Below are 27,284 nucleotides of genomic sequence, written 5' to 3'. Positions count from 1 at the left end.
GTTAGCAATGTAACACACAAAGCAAATGATGAGCAGAATGGAATGCTTGTTATATGTGTGGATCAAAAAGAGGACTACACACTATAAAAATCTGTTTGTGTTTCTTAGAAGAAAAAGCAAGTTTGTGATCATTTGTCATCATGATCTGATCCCTCCCGCCAACATTCCTACTGTATCTCAAAAGGATTAAGTTATTTTGGTCCAAGCAAAAGGTATTTGCTATTTTATCCAAGAAAATGAGGCTGGGTAATTTCTGAACACTTGTGAGAATATTTTGTTTTTCTCAAAAACATCAAAACTGGGAGTCACATTTTTTTCTTTATACTTTCTACAAAATAGAGAGCGCAAAGATTCAGTGGGAGGATTAAGGTGAACATGTATTAAAGTAAGGGAAGTTGGTGTCCCTGAGTGTGTCTGCTAATTTGTGTGTGCATGTGTGTGTGTGTGTGTGTCTGTCTGTCTGTCTGTCTATATGGTCTCCACATAACTGGCAGGGAACAAGCCTTGGTGGCCATCTTTGCTCCACCCCCTCCACCAGGCTTTGTCCACCGTTTCCACATCCCTGATGATGTCACCGGGTTCAAAGGAGATCTCGGATTCATCCTCTGTGGGAACCACAAGATAACATGTTGAAGACCCGCTAATCACAGTGCAATTACTCTAAGTGGAGCCACTTTATCTGCACATGTGTGGTGATTATCCTCTAAATGGCAGCTTACCTGCTTGGTAGTCGTACAGAGCTCGAACGCACATTTGTCGTTCAGCTAAAATCTGAGGTGGAGAGGAAAATGGATTCAAAGAAAAGCTGTAATTATTAAATGCATGTTTTCTTGAATGGAAGTTCATTTGACAGAATGGAGGAGAGTGTATTTCCATGGAAACCTCTTTCATATGAACAAAGAACTCTAAAACCTCTTGTCTTATTTAAAATATTATTTTGTCTGAAGAAGAGATTTTCGCCAAACGAGAAACTTGTGCAACGTGCATTTTTCTAGAGTTAGTACCTCTTGTCCATTTTCTGAGATCCCCTGCTCCTTTTCCTCACTCTCTTCGTCCTCCTCCTGGACATCGTAGCAAACAGCCAGCTCCGGTGAGCTGAGCTCAGTGTCCGACGGACTCAAAGACCTCTCTGAAGAAGAGCAGCGCCATAAAGCATTTGTCACAGTCCGAACAGCACAGAGAATGAATGTCTGAATGTGTTTTAATAATGTCGCTGGAATCACGCCAAACCTATGCCGTTCTGTTCCTGTGCGTCGTCTCCATTTGTAATCCCGTTCGTTGACAGGACAAAAGCCTCGTGTCTGATATCTTGACACAGTGGCTTGGCATCTGAAATAATGAGCATGTGGTCATTGGGTACAATTCTACCAGAGTCCTTTTAAATTCTTGACAGGTAATCTAAATTAACAACATTCATTAATAAACAAACGGACAAATAAATAAATAAATAAATAAGGCGGGATACAATAACATGAGGGCTACCTGTGACTGCTGACTCTTTGTTTTCTGAAAGCTCTGTAGGCTCAGTCATGGCCCGACTGTCTTGTGATTGGTCATTCTCTTCTCCATCTGTCTTTGACTCATCTTCCTCCTGCACCACCTCTGCTGGCTCCTCCTGCGATGCAGGCTCAGCTTCCCGTTTGACACTGTCCTCCTCCGCTTTTTCTTCTTCTTCTTCTTCTTCTTCTTCTTCTATTTCTTCCTCCTCCTCCTCCTCCTGCTGCTGCTGCTTCTCCTTCCCCTCTTCCTCTTGTTCCTGTGCCTCTGTGGTCACGGCACAAGGCTCTGATTGTGCCTCAGCCCTGTCTTCCTCATGCTCTTCCACCTCCTCTTCTTCATCCTCTTCCACCAGCACAGCCTGTACTTTGTAGCCATTGTCTGAGACCAGCTCATTGTGCACATGAGTGGCTGTGCTGAGGTCTGTTGATTGGAAAATGAAAACATTAAGGAGAATAAAACAAACAACTGTATATTTAATAAGCCTCAACGCTAGAAAAGCGCGCAGGACAGTTTAAGTGTGTCTATTGTAGAAAATGAGGACTGTAAAGAATCCCAACGCCAGGTTGTCTGGCTGCACATTTTGGCATGAGTCAAGAGTATATGTGGTTACTTTAGGAATATTTAATTGTGACTGGACTGTAAAATTATTCTGAGCTCTGTCGTTTCTGTATAACAGGCCTCTGATTCATATGCCTTGGCTGCTTCAGATAGTCTGGAGAATAAGGAGTAGTTTTTGGCAAAAGCATTTTCAGCAATTTCAGTGTGTAATAAAAAAAATTTAACAACCATTATTTAATGTCTAATGATTAATGTCTTTGGCAAACAAATAAGAAATAAGTAGAGTAAGTGACTGAATAAACCTGAGAGGGCATTTTGTTGTTTTTGCAATAAAACACAGATAACTTCAAAAAGGACAAATAATGACATCGTATAATCAGATCCTAAAATAACACTTCAATACTTCACAGCTCAGCATACCTGCACTTGGCTGTGGTCTCTCAGGAAGAAGTGCTTTTGCAGCCTGTCGAGGTAGACCAGGCTCAAAGCAGAAAGTTGAGTGCTCTGGGTGGTTTGGGGTGTTTGGGGGTGAGGATGGCACGGCCTCTGGCTGTGCCTGAGAGGGGTTGTTCCTTAGTAAATTGGTGGACAAGGAAGCCAAGAGGGTGGGGGAAGCAGGAGGTGCTGAAGGTTGTGTAGGTGATGGAGCTTTGGGCTCATCAACAGGCAGCGCTTGGTCACTAGTTTGTGGAACGCTGGGCAGAGCTGAAACCGGAGGGGCAGGAAGAAGAGGTGATGTGGGCGGGGACACCGAGGCTGTGGTTCTTTGTGGAGAGCTAACAGGGCGGAAATCAGGGCTTGTGGGAGGAGAAACAGCACGGTAGAAGGGTGAGGAAGGAAGCCGGGAGAAGGGAGAGACCAGGGGAGAGCTACGAGGGGAGGACGCCGTGCTCTCTTCTGCTTTGGAGAAGATAAAAGCGGTGTCCGTCAGGCTGCGCTGGTATCGCCTGAATGGTTTGCCTGAACAGAAAAAAAAAAAAACAAAATCACAAAAACAAAAACCTGTTTGTGAGGGGGTCAGACACAAAAGTACATATTGTAGATCAACAAATCTGAGGCTGATCATTGACTTTAAATGAGCTTGTCTGGGTCTCCCAAGAATAGTAGCACCACTCCCAGTTCAAAGTGACACTGGTAATGGAACTGCTAATGTGGACCTACCGGTTCGGGAGGATCCGGGGCTGGTGGGACTTTGTGAAGATGAAGATGACAGCTGTCTGAAGAACTCCCTGGGGTTCATGGATCGCTGGGACACTAATGCTGCTGCCTCCTGCAGGTCAATTAATGAACAGAAAATCAATGCGAGATGGGAACTGAAATAATTCAAGAGCCTTCATGAAAATCCAGCATCACGGAGAATACGTGGTTATCTGTAGGTTTATGGCCTAAGAACTGACTTACCGCTGCCTTCTCGATGGACTCGCTCCTTCTAAGACGGGCCCTCATATCTTCCTCATGCTCCTTCTGCTGCTGCTCCTGTCGGTACAGAAACATATTTATATTTTCACAGAAAGATTTGCTGGCCTTAATTTCTTGATTTAAAATAGTACTGATTGACATAGCAAAGGACTCTGTACCTGACACTTCAAACAATGAAAAGCGTGAATGTTTCACCACTGATCTCTTAGTGTGAGACAGAAATCACTGTCCAGTGAACTAAACCAAGCTTTTCCCTCCGGCATCCGAGGCAGCAACCAAAACCCTCGCTATTCAGTGTAAGTGTAACCCTTACCCTCACCTCACAGATATAGACATAGCTACTGTAAGCACTCTGCACTGAGACAGCCTCGAGTAAATGCCAGAGCTACTTTTGTAACACCAGTGAGAAACACCTCCTCCGAGCCGTGGTTATACATACAGCCCACCAGAGATTCTTCTCCTTCTCTACCCTGCAATAACACCTATTTATGACACACGATAGGCACAAGCCAGGATTTATACAATCATTATACTGTATAATTGCATGCAGAATGTAAGGAAGTGTCATATGTTGTTGGGATTTATGCACGGAGGCCATTCAGAGCATGCTAGAAGGATTCAGTGACAGGTTCATACACTACTTATCAATAGTATACCCTTTCATATTATTAACTGAATCATCAGCAGTGGGTGTGTAACCGGCTTTACCCCGTAAGTCTAAATCAGTCCGATGGTGTCTTTTTTTTTTTTTTTTTTTTTTTTTTAATGGCAATCCATTAATCTCTGCACATCAGCAGATGTTGTCGCAGCCAACTGTGGCACTCACATGGATAAAAGACTTAGCTATCCTACCCCCAGAGACAATTAGGGATTTAATGTCAGACCTCCCACAGCCCAAGGTCAATCCAGTTCTGTCATCGGGGTATAATGAGTTCAAGCTTGACTCAACCAACTCCAAAGTCAAAAGCCAGAAGTAAGGCCTATTTTATCACAATCGGTATGAACATGTTCATTTTATTATGCTATCCCAAGAAGATAATAAGTTTCTTAATAAACCAAAAACAGGGATTAAGAAAAACAGAAACCAAAAATAAGAGAAAAGTCAACAGATCATAAACCAGAGAATACAGAAAATATAAACTTTCCACGCGGTTGACGACAACACACATTAAAAGAAGCTTTTACGATAAAGCAATGTTTTAAGTAGAGTTTTAAAAGAGACTAAATGTGCCTGTCTGATAGTCATTAACCAAGACCAATAATGAACAGAGCATCCAGTTAAATGAATGCCAAAGTGCATCGGGGGTTGTACTTTATATGTCTTTAAATGGCCATTTCATGTTTTAAGGCGATAAAGGCTATTTGAAATGAATCCAAAATGTATCAGTGTAAGATTGCAATAAATGGAGTAAAGTGCAAGCATTGCATGGTGCTGGGCGACATTGCTTTTGTCACTTTACAATATAAATAATGGGACTATTTTTCTTTCAGTCTGAAACAACGACTCATCACTCACCCATTTTAATTTCTCCTTTCTGCGCAGCTGTTCTTCTTCTTCTGCCTGTTTTCTTCTGTGAAACACAAAAGAAATAAAAATAGCTGTTTTTTTTTGTTTTTTGTTTTTTTTTTATCTAATAATCATGGACCTGATCATCAACTTTGTTCAACAAATCCAAAAACAGACAGCCACTGGAGGGCACTAGTGATAGAAAGCAAAAGCATTGTTCCCACCTCTGTTCCTCAATCATCTGCAGTTTCTCGTTCATCTTTCTGTCTCTCTCTTCAGCATCCTTTCGTTCCTTTAAAATTCTTTCCCTTTCAAGGCGCCTTCTCTCCTCTGCTGCTCGCCTCTTCTCTTCATCTTTCCTCTCTTCCTCTTCACGCTGACTCACACAAAGGTTAAGCAATGTGAGACCACAGTGTGCTGCATTTTCATTTCATTTTCAAATATATACTACAATTACCATGTTGTGGTTGTAGACAGTCAACTTTCTGTGTGTCAGTTTATGGCATAATGATTGTGTTTTTGCAGAGCATTATAATATCATTGTGAAGCTGACCTTTGACCACGTGGACAAGAAATATCATGACCGCGTAATCATTTCATCAGTTACTGAGTTATGTCTAAAAACATACTGTGCGAAGCACTGACATTTGATCTTAGACCACAAAAATCCATTCAGTTCATTTTTGAGATTGAATGAACAATATTCCCTCAAGACTGATGGATCAACAGAGGTTTAAAAACATGTCTCCTAGATAAGTTTCATTTAAATGGCAGTAATGATCCAGCTGTGGTGCATTTTAACCAATTTCAAATGCAGCCAATTACACATAAGCATACCTCTGCACGTGCCCAGAAGGAGTCTCTGTTTATTAGCCTCATCTCCATTGCAGCATTAGTCTTTCTGTAGTTTGTACCCTACAAGGAAAACAAGAAGGAAACATTTTTGAAGTTTCCACTCATGCGACTACATTATGCTGTATGAGCTTCAGCAGCTATTCTTAAATTCAATTTTACTTTCATTATTTTCATGAGCATGTTTGAATACACACACTGTCATAACCCTGAAGCTACTGCAGCGCTAACCTTTCCCACCGTAAGTTGGTGTCATAATGTGTTTCTGAAAGTCTCTGCCGCCATCTAATGGACAGAGGAGGTATTCAAGGAGACTCACCACTAGCTCCTCCTTGTCAGCAGACCTGGAGCTTTTCCTCACCCACTGTGTAGGAGCATGGGCATGGGCCTTACCGAGCTCTGCTCTTAGCTTCTCCTCTGTAACATCCTCCGCCTTCTCTGCACTCATGAATACATGTGCCTCCTAAAACAACAACATTATATAATGATTTGAAATTAGATGGCAAGTAGACTGATGCAGATGTGAGTTTGGTCCCCCACACACACTGTGCTGCAGCCACACACATGTACACAACAGTTAGAAAACCATACACAAGTACACACAGTCCCTCTGGCCGTTTTCTCTAGGTCTGGTGTGAAGTTATGCAACTTTGGAGTCAAACGGTTGTGCAAGGCTTCACTTGTAAGGACAGAGAATGAAAACACTCCCTGGCTTTAGTGTGAGGACAGGAATGAATCGGTTTGGATGGCTAACAACAGCAGAGGGGGATATAAGGGAAAGAGTCAGGGTTGAAAAGCAAAAGTGAGAAATAGAGGGAGAAAAAAACAACTGCGATTGCAAAAAAGGTAGAAGACAAGAGCAAACCTCATTAAAAATGCAACGCTAGGCTCAATATCTGGAGCTGAATATCGGGGAGATTCAGAGATAAGTAAAAAGAAGACCGATCAACAATCTGCTGCTTTTTCTATTACACAGACCAGACATGTAGAACATCGGACCTGTACACAGGCATTTGTGCCAGGACCTAAGAGACTGAGCCTGCATTTGTTAATGCGGTCTGTCGGCCTCCAATAGGAAACCACAGCTTTATCTGAGTGACAACACTGACATTGACACTGAACAGAGCATCCACTGTGCCCCGTAATACATGTCAGTGCAGTGTATAGTCCATATCACTCTAGCTGCCAACCGTACACATATACACACACATGCACACATGCACACACAGACCAGACAAGCAGTCCACAGTGCTGCTGGGAAGATCAGGGAAAGAATATAGTGTATTGTTCAGTCATATTTAAAAAGCACTATGTTGGCCCTTTACTGACACCACAACTGCATCCTAATGTAGTCTAAATTAGAGGATGTCACACAGGCTGGTTCATCAAAGCTGCCCAGGTGCTGACAGCTACATGCAGAAGACTGTCAGGCTGACATATTTACATCAAGATATCAAAACAGTTTGGACTTGGTCTCTAAGTTCATCCTTCCATGCTTCACACAAATCTTGTACTTCTAATTATTTTCCTACATCTTTTCGCAGTATATCACTCTGTTGGGAATCATTTAACAGACACCCTGTCTTAGGCCCTGGCATCTGTTTCACAGTAATGGAGTGATTTCATGAAGCTCTCTTTTTAGTAAGGTGCATCTTGCTACCTGTTATTAATGCTGATAGTAAACAAGACTTCCCCCCTATATTGATCTGATGAAATTTTAATGGGGATATCTCAAAATGATGGTCAAATACTATGCATGTGCAACCATTTCAGAATTTATGGCATTGATGACCCTGGCAAGAAAACTCACTACTGGTGTAAGGATATAAACTCTCGCAGAGCAAAAGGAGCTCAAGATGATGTGACAGGTTGAGAGTTACTCTCCAGGCATAATTGGGCTGAACTCTGCACCAACTGTCTCTCTGCTCTCGAACCAAACTGCTCCGCACAGTCTCTCTCCTAATCAGGAGTTTTTCACACTGTGCGAGGCAGTACGTTGATGTAGGGATATGAAAGCTCCCCTAATTGAAGTTTCTTGTGGGTGATAGATGGGATACTCATGGATACTCATTTTAGAATTTCAGTGAATTTCAGTGCTTACTGTTTTGAAGCAAAAATAATAATAAAGCAAAAAAAAAAAAGGATATTGCGGTTATATTAATCATAAACTGAACTCTGAAGAAATGCATTTAATTTTGCAATAATAGCTCTCTGGCTGAAATAAGATGAGAATGGCTTAAGGTGGTTGACATGAACTAAAGCCTGTTCTGAAGTGTGTAGCAGGGCAAGATGACAGATGTGAATGACTCGAAGTGCTTCAGGGTTTAGCACTTTGAGAGAATTGTTTGCTTTAGTCCTTACTGACAACAGAACCCCTGTTCTGAAAGCCATCAGACTTTGTGCCAAACTGTCATGTGGTCAAATAAGATTAAACTTGAGATATATTTTGCTAATTAACAATGGAGCATATAAAACACATTTAACTCTATGATGGAATCTTTATTTCCAGTTCTACTGCACTTTGTAATATCTGCCAATTGTTTGTCATATCCACCCACACATTACCAACAGCCTATGGCTCACAGCAACATCATCAAACATCTAATGTCCATAAACACACATACAGCACGCCTGACTCGACTCTGCTGCTATTTAAATGGAGATGCCGAACAATGGAAACATCTGCAGCTTATTCATATTTTAGTTTTTATAACTTAATGCCACATGAGAGTATGCTATGTAACACACCCTAATCTCCTTCTGCAGACTCGCCTTGACAAAACCCCCTTAGTGCCAGCTGAGACATGCAGTAAATCAATCCAGAAAAGAGAGATGTGGAAGAAAAAAAAAGGGACGGAAGGAGACAAATAATAAAAAACTAATAAAAGTGGCCAAGGACAGTTTTACTAAATGTATCCAAGGCAAAAAAGCCAAAATTGTAAGGAAACACACAATACGGGCCTCCAAATGGATAAAAATTAAGAAGTGGTCTTAAAGCAAGTAGTATCACATATTCACTTTGCTCTGTTGTTCTCTGATGTTCCTCACCCAGTGTGGAAATTGATTAAAAGTACAAGCATCACATTTGTAAATTCAAATTATATAATCAACAGAAATGAAATGCATTCATAGAGCATTCATTAAAGCATTAGTGAAGTGGTATAATAATAAAACCTTCAAATAATAATTATTTCTAATTCATTGATTTATACATAAATAAACATACAGAGAGATATAGATATGTATAGATATAGATGTAGAGATAATATAAATAGTGATGAATTGTTGGCTTTGTCCAATTAATTCTGTAAACTCAAAATAAGTCACTGATTCATCATCTGATTCATTCATCAGTAATGTTTTACCACTAACTTTTATTGGATAATGAAAACTGAAATTGAATGCTTTTTTATTGAATATATACTTGTGAGGTCTCCACAAATGTATAATATGAAACTATATATAGCGTCAATTTTTGACCCACTCATTTTACAAGGTGGCTGTGAAATTCCACATTCTTGAAAAAATAAACATTGAAATACGATAAAATAAACGTGTGAGTGCACGATCAAATTTCAAGAATTTATCACAATCCAACCCCAGATGATTTCCAAGGCTGACGTAAGAAGAAAAGCATTTTGCCATTTTACCAGCTGCCCTTGTTCTTTTAGTTATTCCTTGTGAACATATGAAGTAGGTTAAAAAAGGGGGGGGGGGCTTTTCTGTTCTTGATGGGAAAGGTGATTAGAGGCAGTTACATGGCTTCACTAGAGGGTGAAAAACGTCACATCTGCTGGAAAAGTTAGATGGGATAACAGAGTAATGTATCATCACCACAGTCTTTGGGTCAGGATATTTCTCCAAATGCAGTCCATATGTTTGGCTGTAATGTCCACGGTGCAAGGTGATGCAGAGTGTCCTTCCAGCCTGAATCATCTTTAAATAATAAATACCAGTTTGAACTGCTGAGTAATGGAAAAGTAAAAGTGCTCTTTTTTTTTTGGTCTTGATTTTTTTCCACACACACACACACACACACAGACAGTTTCGTATTGTGACCAGTGGTTATTTGCATTGTCATATCACAGATCATTAAACGAAGTGTGTTTGCTGAGGCTAGAGGTCACATTTCTCCCAGAATTCACAGGAGGAACAAATCTTTCCACCCCCTTCCTTACTGAGCATGATATTACTTCTCTAGCCCACAATTTTGAAATCCCACATGACAATGTACAGAGGCCTGAGGGTGCTCACACACACTCACAGACACACACACACACAGTATCTAGGAGGGGTTAGGGCTTTTCAGACAGCAGCTCACAAAATTCCAGACTCGGCATTTACTGTTTGAAAAAGAGAGACAAAAAAGCAACAAACATTCCCCAAATGCTTCTGCAGTTGACTGGATGATGCCTTTATATGGAAACTAGTGAACCAGGGGGTCAGCTGAACTTTAGTTCGATTGAAACACTAAATAAACACCGCTGAAGAGCACAGATGGTGAGGGGAAGTTGCTGTTAACATGGTGATGTGTTCGTGGCAGTTTCTCCTCTTGTTTGCACATGCATCCACCTGAATAAAATAAATACACATATGTTCTATCCTCTCTTTGCTTCCTGTCTCTCCGATCACTGATCAGCAGCCCAGTTACGCCACAAACAATGGAGCTTTCAACCCATAACTGAGCAGGCTCCCCTTGGTAGTGACAAGGCAGATAGACCAATCATAGACAGGATCAGCACACCAACAGAACAGGAAGTGGACTGACGACAGGAAACTCTCAAAACAATACAAAGTAAACTACTCTGTGTACATTTTCAGGGCACAAAGTCTAGAGCAGAGGGATGAAGACACCAGATTTATCTGAATTCCATCTTTAGATGGAATTGGGGAATACATGCATGTTCAAAATGTTTTCTCTCGATCACCTTAAATTCACAAGATAGTGAGGGGAGTAAACAAACACAACAAACTACTGATTAAAATGACCCTTAGTCAGATCCAAAGGTAAGCGATAAATGCTGAAACACAGTGATCTACTGGACCTTGAAGAAGCCCTTGATGGCTGGAACATGGCTGGCGCATTCTGTCTTCCGGTAGTCGTCCACATTTGGGCCAACCTACAGATAAACACAGGATGTAGATGAATTCATTTCATACCTCTCTCTGTGGAGACTAAAAAAAGAGAAGCTTAGGAACAACAGGATTCAGAGTGATGTCATAAAGACTCATCTCAGCGTCGTAAAACTGAAAAATACTGAATGCGCAAATATTATCAGAAATCAGAAATAGTCTTGGACAAGGGATAAACAAAAAGAAATAAAAAACAGAAAAGGAAATATTTATACATATGTACATTAAAATTTGAAATATTTGTAGTGGAATATGGTACAATAGTGCAATAGTGCGGTAATAATACTGATTATTATAATATGTAAATGGATAATAAGGGTGTGTGCAGTGTGTAATTATGTGAGTTTAAGCCAGTCACAGGCAGCACTAACCTGCCTGTGTAAAATAACATTCTGAATCATTTAGGTGCCCCACAAATGTCTTTTACTGCAATTACATAATACCACATTTTCCTACAGTTTGGATGCCAAGTAAGTCGATGTCAAAACAGACCATAGAGGCATAAGATGTGAATAAGCCAAGAAGCTTAGCATTTTCTCTAAGGCATTTTACAGGTTAATAAGGGTATGGAATTTTCTGCATATGGCGACTTAAGATGTAAAACCCATTATCTCAGAGCTGCTAAATGACTTTGCTGTAACTAAATTAATTTGTGGCTATATATATATATAGCCACAAATATATATATATGTGTGTGTGTGTGTGCTTGTGTACATTCCAAGCACATACATGTGCCTTTCTATAATTTGTGCTGGTATGTGCATTATGCTTACATGAGCTAAGCCCCAGGAGTCGGTCTGCAACTCACCCAGTTGATCATAGCAATCCGGAGGCCTCCTGTCTCCCCACTTCCCACTTTGCACAATCCATACTGGGGCTTGGATATGTTAAACTTCCCTGCCAGCTCTGCCACACCACCCGCTGTTGGAGGGAAGACAGCGATCAGGAGAAGTTGGAGGGAGATAAAAGGAAAACAGGACACTGAACGTAAGAGGATGTGTCAATTCCTTTCAAGCCAAAGTCAAGAGGTTGAGAAACGTTATTCTTAGTGCCGTTTAGGTACTAAATTCCTGAAAAGCACACAAATGTTGATGTTACCTCCTGAGTCAGCCAGTTTCAGCTTGTTGGTCACTCCATCATATGCAAATAATGCCCTGTGGACATACAGATGAGCACACATGAATCAACTGAGACAATTGAGAATCAATTGTAAAGTTAAGTGCTAGAAAACACAATTTAATTTTCTTAACAGCTACTTGTTTGATTTCTGTGTGTCTAAGAGCTGGTACATCCAAAACATTTGTATCCAAGCATGAACATGCGGACAGCTGGGCACACCATGTGTTCAGTCTATCATTGTGCACTAGAGACATGCACACAGGCACATACATACTTATAGCCAGATGTTTTCTTCACACACTTTGTTTAAACCATAACAAGCTTCCCTGCAGTGCAAAGCATCTCTACAATGCACCGTAAAAATGAATTCTCTGCATCTGTGACACATTGAGTTATACACTTTTTCCTTTGTATCTCCCTTCCAGCCTTTGTTCCCAAAAGGCCTTTATAGTACATGTGTAAAACAGGAAAGCACTCAGCAGCACAATAACCTTTATTCATTGTGTTTCCCTCAGAGGTCCATGGCTCCTGAAATAATTGTAGCCAGTGCTGTTCACAACTACAGGGTTTTAGAAATTTTGCAGGTGAAAACCTGTCCGACCGCACCCTTCAGTCAGTCAAACTGCAGGTCACTGTGGTAACTCAACAACTACCTGTGTTTTGATGAGATTATGAGTGTGTTTTAAGATAAATATCAGTATGCATGTTAGTTCTGGTGCAGAAAAGTGTGACGAAAAAAAAAGAAAAAGAAAGAAAGAAATTCATTATTATTATTTCTACTACCAGTAAGGCAAAGAGTAGCTTAAATGTTATTTATATGGCATCTTGAATTAAAGGTGAAACATCTTCAATAACCAACAATCGGCCTTGAGATTTAACTTTCTCTGAGAACTATGACTTGGATGGCTGAAAACCTACACAGACTTCACATGGGAAGACACGTGTGTTTGAAGGATAACTGGGTGAAAATGTGTGCCTGAGTTTAAGTGACTTTAATAGGTGGCCTGCAGAGAGATGAATTGTCAAAGCATTTTAAGACTATGTGTCTGTCTTTGTGCACATGTCTGTGTCTGTGTGTCTGAGTAAATGTCTCTCTGTAGGACTCCTGGTAGTGTGTCGAGAACATCTGGACTTGGGTAACAAGAGCATGAGGCCATGAGCAGCTATTACAATGGGGCAAAGGTGAATGATCTGTGCGTTTGCCTGTGCACATGTGTGTTTGTGCCAGGAGGAAGGAGTGTGAAAGAGACAGTACCAACAAGAGACACACACAAACAATTTTTCTTATCATATAAAAAGTACTGTGAGAAGAACAACAGCTTGGTTGTGTGCAGATAAACACCCGGCGAGCTAACTCACTTAGTATCAGTCGGGTCACTGTTATTTTACCCTGAAACAAGAAGTCTCTGTCTGTCCAAAGAACAGAGCGACAAAAGTCAATCAGTGTGTGTGTGTAAGGGTGAGAGTGAGTTTGCTGAGAACACAATAATCATATTGTGCATCCTATTAATTAAGCTGAGGAAGACGCTGACACTGTGCTTTCATTATTTCTTACTGCGTCGGTAAAGCCGGCAAGTGCAACTATCAAGTTGGCAATGAAGGCCATCTATCTGAAATAACATTTGTGTCAGAGCATTACACAATTTGTGGAAACATTATCCACGGGCTCCAGCCTTAAGCTTTAGGTCACTCGGATCATTCACATATCACGCCAGGGGTTAGTCTGGGCAAAACCACACACTCCACTCCCTCATTAGTCTTACCAGGATCCAGAGCTTAGACACCACGCCACATTCACTGATCCTCAGTCCTCAACAAATTCCAAAAGGTCACCGTTCACAAGCGCTCAAGGTCAAAGGTCGCTGTCCCTCTGAAGGAGTCTTAATTACATGCACAAATTTTCCACCCACAGGGAACAGGCTGGCACATGAGGATACACTGTGCTGTGGAGGTCTCTTTGTTCTAGCAGAGCTTTTACCAAGATGGAGTTTGCAAAGCTGCTGTTTTCAGACATTCTTCTCCCCAGGACTTTACCTAATCTCTCTTGGGTAATAACAAGGCCAAGGAGTTTACAGATACAATGATAGCAAAAGCAGCCAAAACCTTAGTAATTATGTTTTGGAATTACATTTTTAAAGTAGTAAAGGAAATGATTCTTCTTTCTCCATAAGTCTGCCTTAAAGAAGGACTCACATCTAAAAAAATCCACTGGCACAAAACGGTTTGCTGAGCAGATCAAGTTACTGTCTTGAACCTTTGCCTGCTTATTTCGAAAGTCTCTTTCCTGGACCTGTTTATGCTTCATCAGTTTTAACAAAAGATTACTGTAACTGCCTGGTTGAAACTTAAATGAAATGTGTTATCATATCTTTGGTTCAGTGAACACATCAAAAGTCATTCAACGTGCTGCTTTTTTGAGCCTATACCACATTCATCGTAGTGGAGGATAATATCAAAAACCTGTGGCAAACCACTGAATGCTATCTGGATGTCGCGGTGGAGATGTTAAAGTGAGTATAGTTGACCAAACAGAATTTAGGGCTTCAAGTTCACATCAACAACAAATGTTTATCCTGATTAAAAATCCTTGAGCATGACAGTGAGTCTTTTTTGTAGCTGACCCAAATCCGCTGGTTTGGTGCCCTTTGCTCTGGTTCTTTGTCTCCATCAGCATCGGTTTTAGTGGTACTAACATTTCCCCCAACCAATGGATATCAGACAGACCCCTCTCCCCTCGCACATGTACGTTTCTTGAGAGCTGCACAGACTAATGCAAAAAACAGACTCTCTTATGTCTGTACTCCAGCCCACCTCCAAAGCCAGCCAGCTATGACCTCAGCTCTGTGAGAGGGAGGGGCAGAGGGTGGAGAAGAGAAGAGTCTGAAACAGGGGTGAGGGAGGTATGCAGGAGAAGGAGAGACAGAGAAGGAAAACCTATGATGTCATCACTTGAAACATCAACTTTTTGTAGTAGTTGACAATGAGAAAAGCAATCTGTGCATCATTCCCACAACCAGCCACACAAAGCAGCTCTAAAACATATAAACAGCCATTTATCACAGGGTGTAGAAAGACACAGGCATCTCTGCAGTACATAAACACACACACACGCACACACAATATACTGTAAGTCTGAGCCAGTAACAATAGGGATGGTTTGTTTTGGACTACCAGAGCCCCTGTAATACCTCCAAACATGTTACGCTCCACCATTTCAAGATGAACATAACAGAAGCAGATGGTGAGCTGTGCTGGAGAAGGCCTTGTTTTCACTTATCCAGGCATTCCACTACACCATGCGAAACTCTGAGCACACTTTACACACTTCTCCAGCGTTGTATAAGACTTTGATGGATTTTTCCTTCCTTGTGCTTTCATCCATTTTTTTCTTTCAATGCCCTCAGGGGGATGCATTTCTTTCTACTTTTGTGTCGGTATACAATAAGAAAAAACAGAATCCATCTTTGGGAATAAATTTCGGGCATTAGCACCAGCTGCCATTTTCACATTCCTTTTTCACTTCGTCATCCCTCATGTCTCCCTAAATTCTGTTAATCTCTCATCATCGTACTCTAGATTCATTATTCTGACCTCCATCTTCTACAGCATATTTCTTTCTCTGCTGCTGAATCCTGTAGCACACCATACCTCATTCCCCATCATGACCCCATATCTCATCTCATCTTTTCTCTCTTGACTACACTTCCTAGCCTGTGTGTCTCTGACAGGAAGATCTTACGGGCTCATGGGTATTCACTCCGTCTTTGTCGGCGGGGGGAGATATGAGAGACTTGTGGTTATGGTATGATAAACTGTGCATGAAGTGAATATTAATAAAAATTGGATGAGAGGCCGAGAACTCTCACCGGGATGCTCTGCCCACATTAAACTCTGCATCTTCTTCTCCTGCTTGTCATACTGCACACTCGTACCCAGGGGTCCATCTAACTTACATGTAAGGCATTTGTCAAGATTTTACCAATGAAATCTTTGAGTTGGTCCACCCAGCCCCCCTCCAATCTTCTTACTCCTAGCTTTAAGAAGACCTGCGTTACTAATGCTATTTTTAGCCTGGCTCTCAGTCTACCTCTCTCTGTGAGCGACATCCCCGCAGCACACAGGGCTCATTTCCTCTTGCCAAACATGGACAAAGCAAGTCCAGCCAGACTCAACTTCTGAAAAAGTCACCCCCCCCGCACCCCACCTTTGTCCGGTCCAGCATGTTACTCATGTAGTGTCCATGCAGGGACCTCAGTGGTGCACACATTCCTCGGGCCTGTCTGGGCTGCAGAGATGTAGAGGCATTACGGGTTTATGAGTAGAGAGAGTTTGAGAAATGCGAGTATGAGAGAGGAAGTGTCAGATGAGAGAGCAAAAGAAGAAAAGAGCAAGGAAAGAGGAGGAGGCCTACTGAATGGTGCAGGGTGCTCTGAGGTAAAAAAAAAAAAAAAAAAAAAAAAAGATCAGTGTAAACATCAAGACTGATACAGTGAGTGTGAAAGGGTAAGCCACGGGCGCGTTTGAACTGTAATGTGGTGGCAGAATCTGTGGGGAATCGCACACACTTAAAAAATAGAATAGAATACAAGTTTTATCAGATTTTATATTCAAAAAAATTTGGTCATGAAACTTAAATGCATGACAACCAGCATTATCCATGAACCCGAGTAATTACGGCAGAATTTCTTTTCTTTGGTTCGTTCTAATGCAATGAAAAGTAAATGTCAAAATAATGTAGTCTGCTGCTGAGGGATGATGTTTATGTGAACATCTTTTGGTGCTTATTCTCCCACATCAGAACTGAACTAAACCCGCTCGGACAAAGAATAAAAGATTTGGTAGTGCCTCTTCAAAAGTGTGAAAAGAGGAAGGGGCACTCTTAGTCCTCGTACTCATGGCTTGGTACAGAGTAATCCCCTCCGACCAAAACAGGGCCCCTTGGGAAGAACTGCTCTGCAGGAAGGGATTCAAACACAGAACCAAAGATTCTTTACATCAGTTTACATTCTTCTACCTGCCACTAACAAGACACATGTTGGTTATTGATGACATTTACAGTAGGACGTATTGCTCAAAGTTTTGTTTACCTGAATAGGTCACAAGGCAAAGAGCAGACAGAGGTCATGACCTGATGTTTGTGGATCCCCACAATGATGTGGGATGACTAAACAAGACAAACATCTGCAAACAGTGCTGTGATTAATGAAGTAAGGTGTAATATCCTCCTGCTGTTGTTCCCACCCACGTGGGCCTGTCCCGCTGAGATAGGACCTACAGTATGTCCCATTAACATGACAAATAAGCAAAAGCATGTGATTATTTTAAAAGATATGGCCAAACTCCACTGTACAGTGTTAAGTCTGCTCCACGTGTCTTATTACATCAAAAACGAAAGCTGACCCAGGGAGAGTCATTATGTAATAACATGGTTATTGTGATGGTGGTGCTGAGCACATAAACCTTGGTCCTATAGTCCATCTGTGCCCAGTCCCAATCAATAGCATTTACAGTAGCCAAACAGGCTGACAGGATGTCCTGTACACACACACACACACACACACAAAGAGCTTGATTCAGTCAATGACTCAGATTCTCTAAAGCTTAAAACTAGGTTTGATAAATTACACCGGTATTGTTGCAGATGACAGATGTTCTTCAAGAGTTTCCTTTTGCTTTGATAGTTCAGATCAACTATATATATATGTATATATATATATATATATATATATATATATATATGCTAATGCCAATAATTGCATAGTGTTAATTTTCCATACCATTAGTATAAAATAGCATCCTTAACACAAGAAAACACCAATTAAGAAAAAATACCAATTAAGTAAACATCAGTGATTCCACAGAAACAGCATAACTGAAACCCCTAACCCTAACCCATGTTTCAAATGCTTCTGTGAACTAAGAGTGTGTCCACAGCTAGTCCAAGGTCACAACATTTTTTCATTTTCTTCAATCCAATTTTTCCCTTATTGGTGCAATAACGGCTAATATTGATGACAGATCTATGTAACTCACAACAGTTGTGCAAATAAATTTGATGTGTTACTGGGCTGCCTATTTGCAACATAAGTGTACTTGCCCAAATCCACTCTCAGAGTAACACTGACTAATCAGCATTATATGTGACTGGGCGGAGGACACATCACACTCCTCTGGAGACTATTACAGATCGCTGGCCTGGAGATGACGGAAAACAATGGGTGACGTGACAAAAAATAGTAGAGAACTAAATTTTAACAGAAATTGTTGCTAAATCAAATGTAGGAAAACTTGAAGAGACAACAGAGTGCACACAGTATCAGTCAGTGGGGGGGTGAGGTGGAGATGGAATGCAGAAAGGAGGAAGGGAGGGAAGAAAATGTCTCTTCTCAGCGAAACGCGGAGCCAAAGAAGTTTAGAAGATGACAAACTAAACAAATAGCTAATTAAAGCACTGCCAAGGACAATGTGACAGAAAACAGCCCTCTCTGTGCTGAGGCGGTTGGAAAAGAGTGGGGGATGGACAAAGAGAAAAAGAGACATCAACTCTGCCGCTGTGTAGAATGTGCAGGCCTGAAACAAACACATCGTGAACGCTGCGATCTGGGGGCTGAGACAGCTGACCCGTGAGGGCCACGCTGTCAGGTGATGCAGCGGACACGGTGGGAGTTAATCCACAGGTAACATGAGCCAGTAATTGTATAAGTGTGTCCATGTTTTACTCTGCATACTTTCTGTCAATTATCACACACACTCTGACCTGTCACTATTTGTTATCGCCTGGAAAATCTCTTGGAGCAGCTCTGTTTTGCTTGTCTAAAGAATCGTACAGACAGATTATCCTTCCTTGCATACAACCTAGCATGAATTCAGGCGGAGGAAGCAGACTGGAGCACCGGTTGTGCGTAATGTGTAAATATGCAAAGCGACATCTGTTAATAGAAGCATTACAGCAATGGAAGCTAAACCCTTATAAGGCTCATCCTATCGTGTCCTGTAGGCATGGAGCCGAAACGAAAAATAGAAGTAGAGTTTAATAGAAGCTGAGTACAAGAAGTTAGCAGGCTATTCTTTTGAGCGGAGATGGGCCACATGAGGAGGGTGCACCAGAGGGAGGGACACATTTTGGACCACAGCCACTCAAAGTTGGGGTCATACTGGGCAAAGCGATGAAAAGCACAAGGGGCTGTGGATTGGTATAAATGGGTAGACTAAGAGGGGCACATTTAACAGAGGCACACAATGGGAAACATCCAGAGCGTATAGGAGGTTTCCAAGGGGGCAGAGCACTATGTGTTATTGGGGCAGATGTCTTGATGGAAGCATTACAGGGCAGTTGTTTCTATGGTACAGGGAGGCATACGTTTTGTTCAGAGAGCTATTGAGGAGGAGATGGGAACATAATTTATTTTCCTGTACCCTGCATGGGAGGGCATACACTGAAAGAGACGCGAGGACAGGAGAGGGGAGGGGAGAAGAGGAGAGAAGTGGAAGTCTTGTTGTCCACTGGGATAACACTGGCATTTCCTGTCCATACACACACACACACACACACACACACACACACACACACACAAATTGCCTCCGTTATTATGGGATCATTAAAAATGCGATGGTATCTTATCATCAACAATTTCCTTCAGCTAAACAAAACAAACGCTCTCAAGTATCCTTTATCCACTTGGACCTCACTTGGCCCATCCTCTTTGCAGTCTCTTTCAGTGCTTTGATCGTTCTCTCATTCCTCTCCTCCCCTTCACCTGTCATCTAACCTTCTCCTTTTCTCCACTCCATCACTCCCTCAACTTCAATCACTGGCTGATTCTGCTTTTCAGCAACCTCCTGCAGAGACCACCCTGCTGAACTCGTCTTTAAGCGGTGCATGTCTTTCTTTTGCCTCTCACATGTTGTTCTTTATAATCTTGTTATTCCTATCTATCCTATCTCACCAAGTGTCCTTGCCTCATCACCCATTTAATTGTAAGCCTTTCCAGCCATCAGTCCTACTCCACTCATCTCCCTCCGATCCATTCATTATTTCTTGACAAACAACATAGGTTTCCCACCAGGGTTGTCAGGACAACAGAGTCTCTCAGACTCTCCTCAGCCCAATCCGACCACCTGCAAGTGAACAAACAAGATGGGGGAAAGGGGACCCTGCATCCAGTGTGACAGACCATAATAGTTAACCCTCAGTCAAAGCCATCATTTAAACTGCGCTGGTCCTTTGTGCCTTTAGTGAAGTGGGAGCAATTGCTTAAGGAAACCTGGCAAACACAGCTGATGACACCTCACAGTGCCTGGGAACAAGAAAGAAGGGTGTTCTGGGAAAATTGTCAGTGTCAGTTCACACTCGTATGCAATAAAGCATCAATCCATAATGACCTAATAACTGTGTAATTAGGAGCAAAATTACAATAAATATATTGTGTTCTGTCAGAAGATTCATGGCTGTCAGACACTGCTGGTGTTGTCCTGGGCTCACTCATCTAATAAGTGAGCCACGACCACACAGAACATGATGAGACGCGTCTGCCTGGGTTTGGTTAGTTCAACAACGGTAATTCAGGTTCTTTATTAAAATAAAGATGGAGGAGAGATGACATGGACTTCAAACTTTTTCTCAGAATTGAGGGGTATGGTTATTTATTCTGACCTCACACTTGTGAGTTAATTCTTCCGCATTGAGGAGGCGGTCTGGGTGATACTTGGGAGGTAGTGAACCAGGGAGACTCTCTCACTATCTGCTCACTCTGGATTTTTGCAGTGCAAGTATGAGGTCATTGGGTCAGTTCTATAATGTTAATAGCAAGAGAATTAAGTCAAGCTCTGCAGCTCAGACACACATAACCATGAAAAGGAAAACATTCATCATAAGATATCACACGAGGATCTTATTAAAGATTGTGGCTCAGATGTCCAGTGTTGTATCACTCAAGTCCTGCACTTGGAACGCAGCTCAGACTCTTGATGGCTCAGTCTCAGTGAATGGGGACGCTCTTGCTCTTTGACTTGACTTGGACGTGGATTCAGGCCTGCCTCATATTCGACTCACAACTGTGCATTGCTTGAACTGGAAAGACATCAACACACCCAGCATCCATTGGCCAATTTTTGAAGAAACACCTAAATACAGATGTTTTTAGACAATTATCTGACACACCCATAAAAATAACACTGTGCTACACTCAAGGCCAATTAGTTGGATTAGGCAAAAAATATTGCCTCAGCGCAGTTTCCATTTGCACTGTATTAGCATTTAAAAAAAAAAAAATTAAATCTGTGATTTCATGAGCCAAACATTTCCAACACTCTTCTTTATCTTGAGCTGCAAAGGGCAACAGTACCATATTTGTTGTGTCCAGAGCTGTAGGCATAAAAAGGACAGATCTCCAGTGGAAACAATGTGTAGATGGCATCTAGATTAAGGTCACCAGCTCTGAGGCACATCTTTTGTTGAATGAACAAAAGAACAAAAGGAGGATTTGATTAATAAATAAATAAATAAATATCTGGTGCAAGAATGGTTGACAGAATACTTCACGGGAACCTTATATAAAACTTTTGCTACAGAAAAATAAGAGTAGGCCACACCTTCTGGGTACAATGTCTCCTTTGTGTTAGTAATGTTTGAGTTATTTTGTTTCCAATAGGAAACTGACACCTAGCTGAGGAGTAGCCACAAAGTGCCACCAACTCATGAAACATTCATAACTAACCTTTTCCATCTTCTGCTAGGCAATTACAGGTCACACCTCAATACGGTCAGTTTGTGGTCTTCCACCCAACAGTTTGGATGCTACAACACCCACACACACACACACGCGCGGGAGGCTCACCATTGCCTCGCTGATTCATCTTAGACCCCAGATGAATCTAAACAATGTTTAAAGGAGGAGTAAGCAGTTGTTTAGCGATTACTTCTCAAATCATCCTCAAAGTGAACTAAACAGAGATACTTATAACAGCCATTATAGCTATCATTGTCATCATCTTCCAACATGCCACCCACACGCTTGCTCATACAAGCAGCCAGGCAACGTGAAGGTACTGATTTGCAGAAGGCACACTGTGGCAGGCTGTGGTCAGGCGTGTGCTGGTGGAGTGCAAGAGGTCTAAAAAGCCTTGCTTGCTTCTTTACTGGCCTAATGTCACAGTGAAGACAAGTTTTCCTCTGCTCAGTCAACGCTTAAGCCCCAAAACTGGCACCTCAATGATTTCACAGCAACAGTAAATCACAGGTTGTGGACCTCTTTGGAAATTAGAGGAGATCTATGTCACACAGAGAGACAGGGCATTGGTCCAGCATATCTGCTGGTGTATCACTATTTATAACAAAGATCAATTAAACGTCCTGTTATCACTGAGCCTGACAACAACACTGTGTGTGGCCTTTGCAGCTTTTTCCTGAACAGCCAGAGGAAACAAGCCAGACTGTCTGTTTTCCTTCTTCGGGACTATAGGGTCAGGTGATAAGTAGGTTTTGTTTCATTGTTTAAAGCTATGCTAACTTTTACCAAAAGAAATGAAAATTACACAACAGCTCATGTGTCAACAGCTTGCATTGATATTGCTGTTGTTTCCAGACAGGTGGTTTGTTTAGAATAATTAAGGAACTAAAAAAAAAAAAAAAGCAGAACACGGGAAAGGAAGTTCCAAAAGGACAGTAGGCAAATTCTTGATAATAGCATGATGATAATAGCTGTTTATCTTTACAACCAAGACAACTGACTAACTGCATTTGCCCAGATAATCTTCCTTTGGAGTCAAGAATGGCTGTACACCTACAATATACACAAGTGCTAGTCCTGAAGGATTTCCATCTACACACAGTGGCAGCCCTGCACTTAAACCTCCTTCCTGCAATCCTCTCCTCACACCCACAGGTGTACTCTAGCATGTAACATTAGACCCAGGAACTCTTTGGGCCTCGGTTAATCATGCATGAGCCTGTAGAAATGTTGGCAAGCAGCACCATCACAGACACCCCGGGCCAATGACGAGGGGAAGGCTGCTCCATTTATCATCAGCAAGAGAGTCGCTTCACAGGAGATCAGAGAGGATTGGATGTTGTTTCTTAAATGAAAAGTAGTCATAATGATTACTTGTGCTTTTAAAAGACTGTCAAGATCAAGGAAAAAAGTATTTTTGCAGAATATTATGATGTTCCCAGTGAAGCAAACCTTTGATGATTCGAACCTCTAGACGTATGTGTTGAGTTATGTTATAATTAAGTGTATGAAAAATATGTTTGTTTGTTTTTTTATCTTTTTGAGGTCACAGTGTTTGTGACCTTTGACTTCCAGATTCGAACAATTTTATCTTTGCTGTGATGAAATGACCTTCATGTGTGCCGGATATCTGGCACTCACAACAATGTTCGGTCATACTGACCACGAAAATCTAAATTAGTTCATCCTTCAGTCTAAAAAAAAAAAAGAAAATTGAGGAAATCCCCTCAGGCCTTACTTAGATATCAATTTTACAACCTACAAGGTACGTACAAGCATCTTTAAGTGCAAATGTGCATATATGGATGGAAAGACAACCTTAAGCTATAATGCCGACAGTCCCAGCTGTCACCATCTGAATCTTTATTACGTTAATAAAACAACTCACTTGCTGAAATGTGTCATATTACCTTACCAGAAGATTATTTCCAAAGAGATGGGAAGTGTTAAAAATGAAGTGGGTGCGCTGGGGTATTTCCAATGGTGAGTTCTATTTCAAAACACGATTGCTCCAACTGAAATTTAACATCTGTGATTCAATGACTGCCATGACCAGCTGCTAACAGATCACTTTACAGATACACTGCTGCCAAAAACTAGCAAGTGAAGATTTCTACATCTTTTTCAACGTTTTGAAAAACTCTTTCACTCACAAACTAACAAGTCTTTCCCTGATAATGTAATATCTATACTGACTCACACATTATTCCTGAATTTAGTATATTTCTCCCAGCAATCAATCTTGTCGTCACACCCTCCTTACAGTGTAATGTAATATACTGTCACTCTACGAGCAGCTTGTTTTATTTATGGAAATATATCTTTAGTACGTGTTTCATTCAAAAAGATTTAAATGAAAGATATGGCACCTAAATATTCAGCAAGAATGAATAAAGATAAGATTGATTGCTCTCTGAATACTCAATGAAAACTGAATTACTCAGCTCCTCCAAAGAAGTCTGGTATTTACTTTATGCGCCAGTGCCTCACTGTAATAATCCTCTAAAGAGAGCATAGTGAAACACTTAACACAAGCACAGCACACAGTATCCAAGTGTGGATTGCATGACAGATGTCTATGAACAAGGTGTGTTCAGAGTCACCGGAGCCCACTAATGTCTGGATACAGCCCACACCCAATTCAGATGAAAAGAGGCTAAACTGCTTCACAGCTCGATAGGAATTTCCATCTGATATGCTTTGCAGGGCTGAAACAATGCTGTAAACATTTTCTAAACTGATTCTTCCTCCCTCTTTTGCGTGCTTGGCTAGGTTGGTGCCGCAGCCTATTTGATATGTGGCAGCGAAAAAACCCTTGCTATTACATGGTGGTTGGGAAAATTTCTCTGATGTGCAAGCTGAACTGCGAATGTGTAAAATGTGCCGTTGACAAAGGGACAGTTGGAATGGTTAAAAATGAGTCTGTGCAGCAACTTTAAGTTTGCTGCTTTTTTGTCGTGCAAAATGAAAATCTAAGCTTTAAGTGTAGATTCTTTATAATAGTTTGCGTTGGGAAACAAAGACCTTATCTAAAGTGACTCATCTGTTTTGGTGTAAACTGGACATAAATCATGATTTCTGCTGCCAGGAATTATAAGTATTTCCTGCTCGCAGGATTAGACAATGTCCTTGGGAGCGTGCATTTTGACTGTTTCTCTTCCTTGTGTCTCTCAAAGCAGATGCAAACACTGAACACATGCAGCGGGTGCAAGTTTCCAGCCTACGACTGAGACACTTTGTGTCCTCAGTGGTCTGGGAGATTGAGGAGAGACCTCCAAGGCTGCATGCTGAGCTGAGAGGTTTGAATGAGGGATGCATTGAAATTACTTCTCTTTTCTTCAGAGCCTCACCCACAAAGGGTCTGTTTCCCATTCAGGACACAAGGTCATTAGATAATACACGCAGGGACCTCAAGGCCACACAGTGGGGGCGGGACTGTTCAACAAAACAAGCTTCCTAACCCTCTCCATGCAAACTTCTCAACGGCCTTGGCTCACTTTAATAGCCTCTGCATATGCACATCCAGAAACAAATATATTCACATGCAAACTCCCATGAACACACAAAATCCCTTCAGTGCACAACCAGACACGCTCACAGACACCATGAGTTTCTTTTTCTCCGGTTTGACAGTGGGAATCATGACATCATCATGTCCCCCTCCCACCTCAGTTCAGTTCCAGCAGTTATTTGGCCTTCTACATTGGGCTGAATGGATGCTGTGAGATTCTAACACTACCCTGTTTCTGTTTTTTATTTGTCTTTTTTTGTTGTTTGGGAATAAAAACTCAACATGTGCATGCTACGGATAGATGTGTCTGCACGTCTGAGTGTGAGACAGTTTCCAAAATTGTTGGCAGGCAGTCCAAATGCGTGAGGGAAGAACTCCTGGATCAGTACGGAGGTGTTGCCAGGGGACAAAACTTCTATCGTGATACTGAACATGGAATCTTTTAGAGATTTTTCCACATGCAAAAAAAAAAAAAAAGAATGGAAACTGTGTATGTTCTGCTCTAGACTGAGGAGACTTCTTTTCCACCCCATTCACAAAGACATCAGAATATGAGTTTGTTAACACACAGAGTTCCCCAATCTCATTTTCTGCATGGCATCATGACAAAACCGGAAGAGAGTGGGCAGGGAAGTCATAGAGTAGAGGTTGAGTGGGATTTGGGGCAGAGGAAGATGAAATAGGGACAGAAAGACTCAGTCTGCCACTGCCACATGAACCCAAATTTGGGCTCGAACGTTTGGCTTACTTCTCTAAGCCGTAACTTAATCAAAGTGAGTGCATACGTGCAGAGAGGGGGTTCATATTTTTGCCATACGTCTAATTCTCCAAAAGGAGAACGTGCCTGTCGCTCAGGCTGACAATACCACACATTCACACAGTACAAGAGAAGGAGAAGGAGGACGGCGCAGAGTTTGGCAAGTGGTACTGTTTGGAAAAGGAGGATTGGGCACCGTGGTGACAGACCAGCCAAACCCTATGACAGCAGGACACAATGAGCAATGTGACAGGTCTGATGAGGAATATTTCATAAATACTCGAACAGTTAGAAATGTTAACGGTGAGCGGCTGTAAATACTTCTGCATTCATGTTCCAAGTCCTCTCTCCACAGTTGGTCTGACATATTTTGATCCTTCAAAACATTATCTATTTGAGTCATCGGTGGCTGGCTGGTGTCATCGGTGAGTGGCACCTCTCTCTCTGTAAGACAAACCCTGTCAGAGATCAGCACATGGCAGAAACGTGGACCCCAGCTCTGAGAATTAAGGAGGGGGGGGCAAAGTCATGGAGCTCAGGGCCCGGCCAGGTGTGGTGCTCACCCACAGGGTGACACTAAAGCCATCGCCTGTTCTGTAAATAGGCCTATGATCCGGGTGCACAGCCCACCTGAAACGCCACGGGAGGACGTGAACGTCTCACGGAAAACTTTCTGCCTCGCCGTTTTCCCAGTCTAATGACACATCTATGATAAACCCTCCATCTAATCCCACAATCTTGGGTTTGCGTTACCAGTTGGTGGAGGAGCGGGGGTTGAGGATGTCCTCCTTGGCCGTGAGCAGCGACAGGCTGTAGGTATCAAGGTTCACCGTTCGCTTGCTCATGATGGCAAAAAGTTTCCAGACCACTCCCGCAGCTTCTCTCTACACGGGTCCAGCTTCCAGGGCTTCCAGTTTTCGGGATCGGAGTGTATCAGCTGGAAAACAGCTACAGCGGGAGAGAGAGAAAGAAAGAAAACCCGAGAAAAACTGCAGCAAAGGTTCATGCAGAGAGGACTTTAGTTCCCAAACGTGTGCGCTCGGTGCAGGAGACTGCGACTGACTGCACACTGGTCTTTGTGCAGCGGGCTAGAAGAAGTTTTCACAAAAAAAAAAGCCCCACCTCCCGTTGAGAGAGTGGAAAGCGTCATGACTTCACTAGCTGGGTCACCGTGAAAAGAAAAAAAAAAATGCAGCCATG

General features: G+C 41.9%; 1 protein-coding gene across 1 annotated transcript; it reads right to left on the bottom strand.

Moving 5' to 3' along the window:
* On the bottom strand, positions 1-27,159 carry LOC115048424 (drebrin-like protein). The gene is made up of 16 exons (XM_029509872.1): positions 26,838-27,159; positions 12,068-12,123; positions 11,778-11,890; positions 10,882-10,956; positions 6,156-6,299; positions 5,822-5,899; positions 5,209-5,360; positions 4,994-5,048; positions 3,460-3,534; positions 3,220-3,328; positions 2,479-3,018; positions 1,483-1,920; positions 1,231-1,329; positions 1,005-1,129; positions 720-771; positions 1-605 (listed from the first exon to the last, which is right to left on the bottom strand). Exons 1-16 carry the CDS (start codon positions 26,927-26,929, stop codon positions 469-471), a joined length of 2,340 nt encoding a protein of 779 aa, XP_029365732.1. The 5' UTR covers positions 26,930-27,159; the 3' UTR covers positions 1-468.
* Positions 27,160-27,284: the final 125 nt, after the last annotated feature.

This window comes from Echeneis naucrates, chromosome 9 (genome assembly GCF_900963305.1).
Source record: "Echeneis naucrates chromosome 9, fEcheNa1.1, whole genome shotgun sequence".
In the NCBI taxonomy this organism is placed as follows: Eukaryota; Metazoa; Chordata; class Actinopteri; order Carangiformes; family Echeneidae; genus Echeneis; species Echeneis naucrates.
Note: the sequence above shows the minus strand (reverse complement) of the source record. Positions and strands in the feature narration are given on the sequence as shown.

Coding starts and splice junctions, on each gene's coding strand:
- LOC115048424 (XM_029509872.1), bottom strand. CDS start 26,929: ATGAGCAAGCGAACGGTGAACCTTGATACCTACAGCCTGTCGCTGCTC. Junction 11,891..12,067: donor GAAACTGGCTGACTCAGGAG/GTAACATCAACA, acceptor TCCCTCCAACAG/CGGGTGGTGTGGCAGAGCTG. Junction 1,130..1,230: donor ACAGGAACAGAACGGCATAG/GTTTGGCGTGAT, acceptor GCTCTTCTTCAG/AGAGGTCTTTGAGTCCGTCG.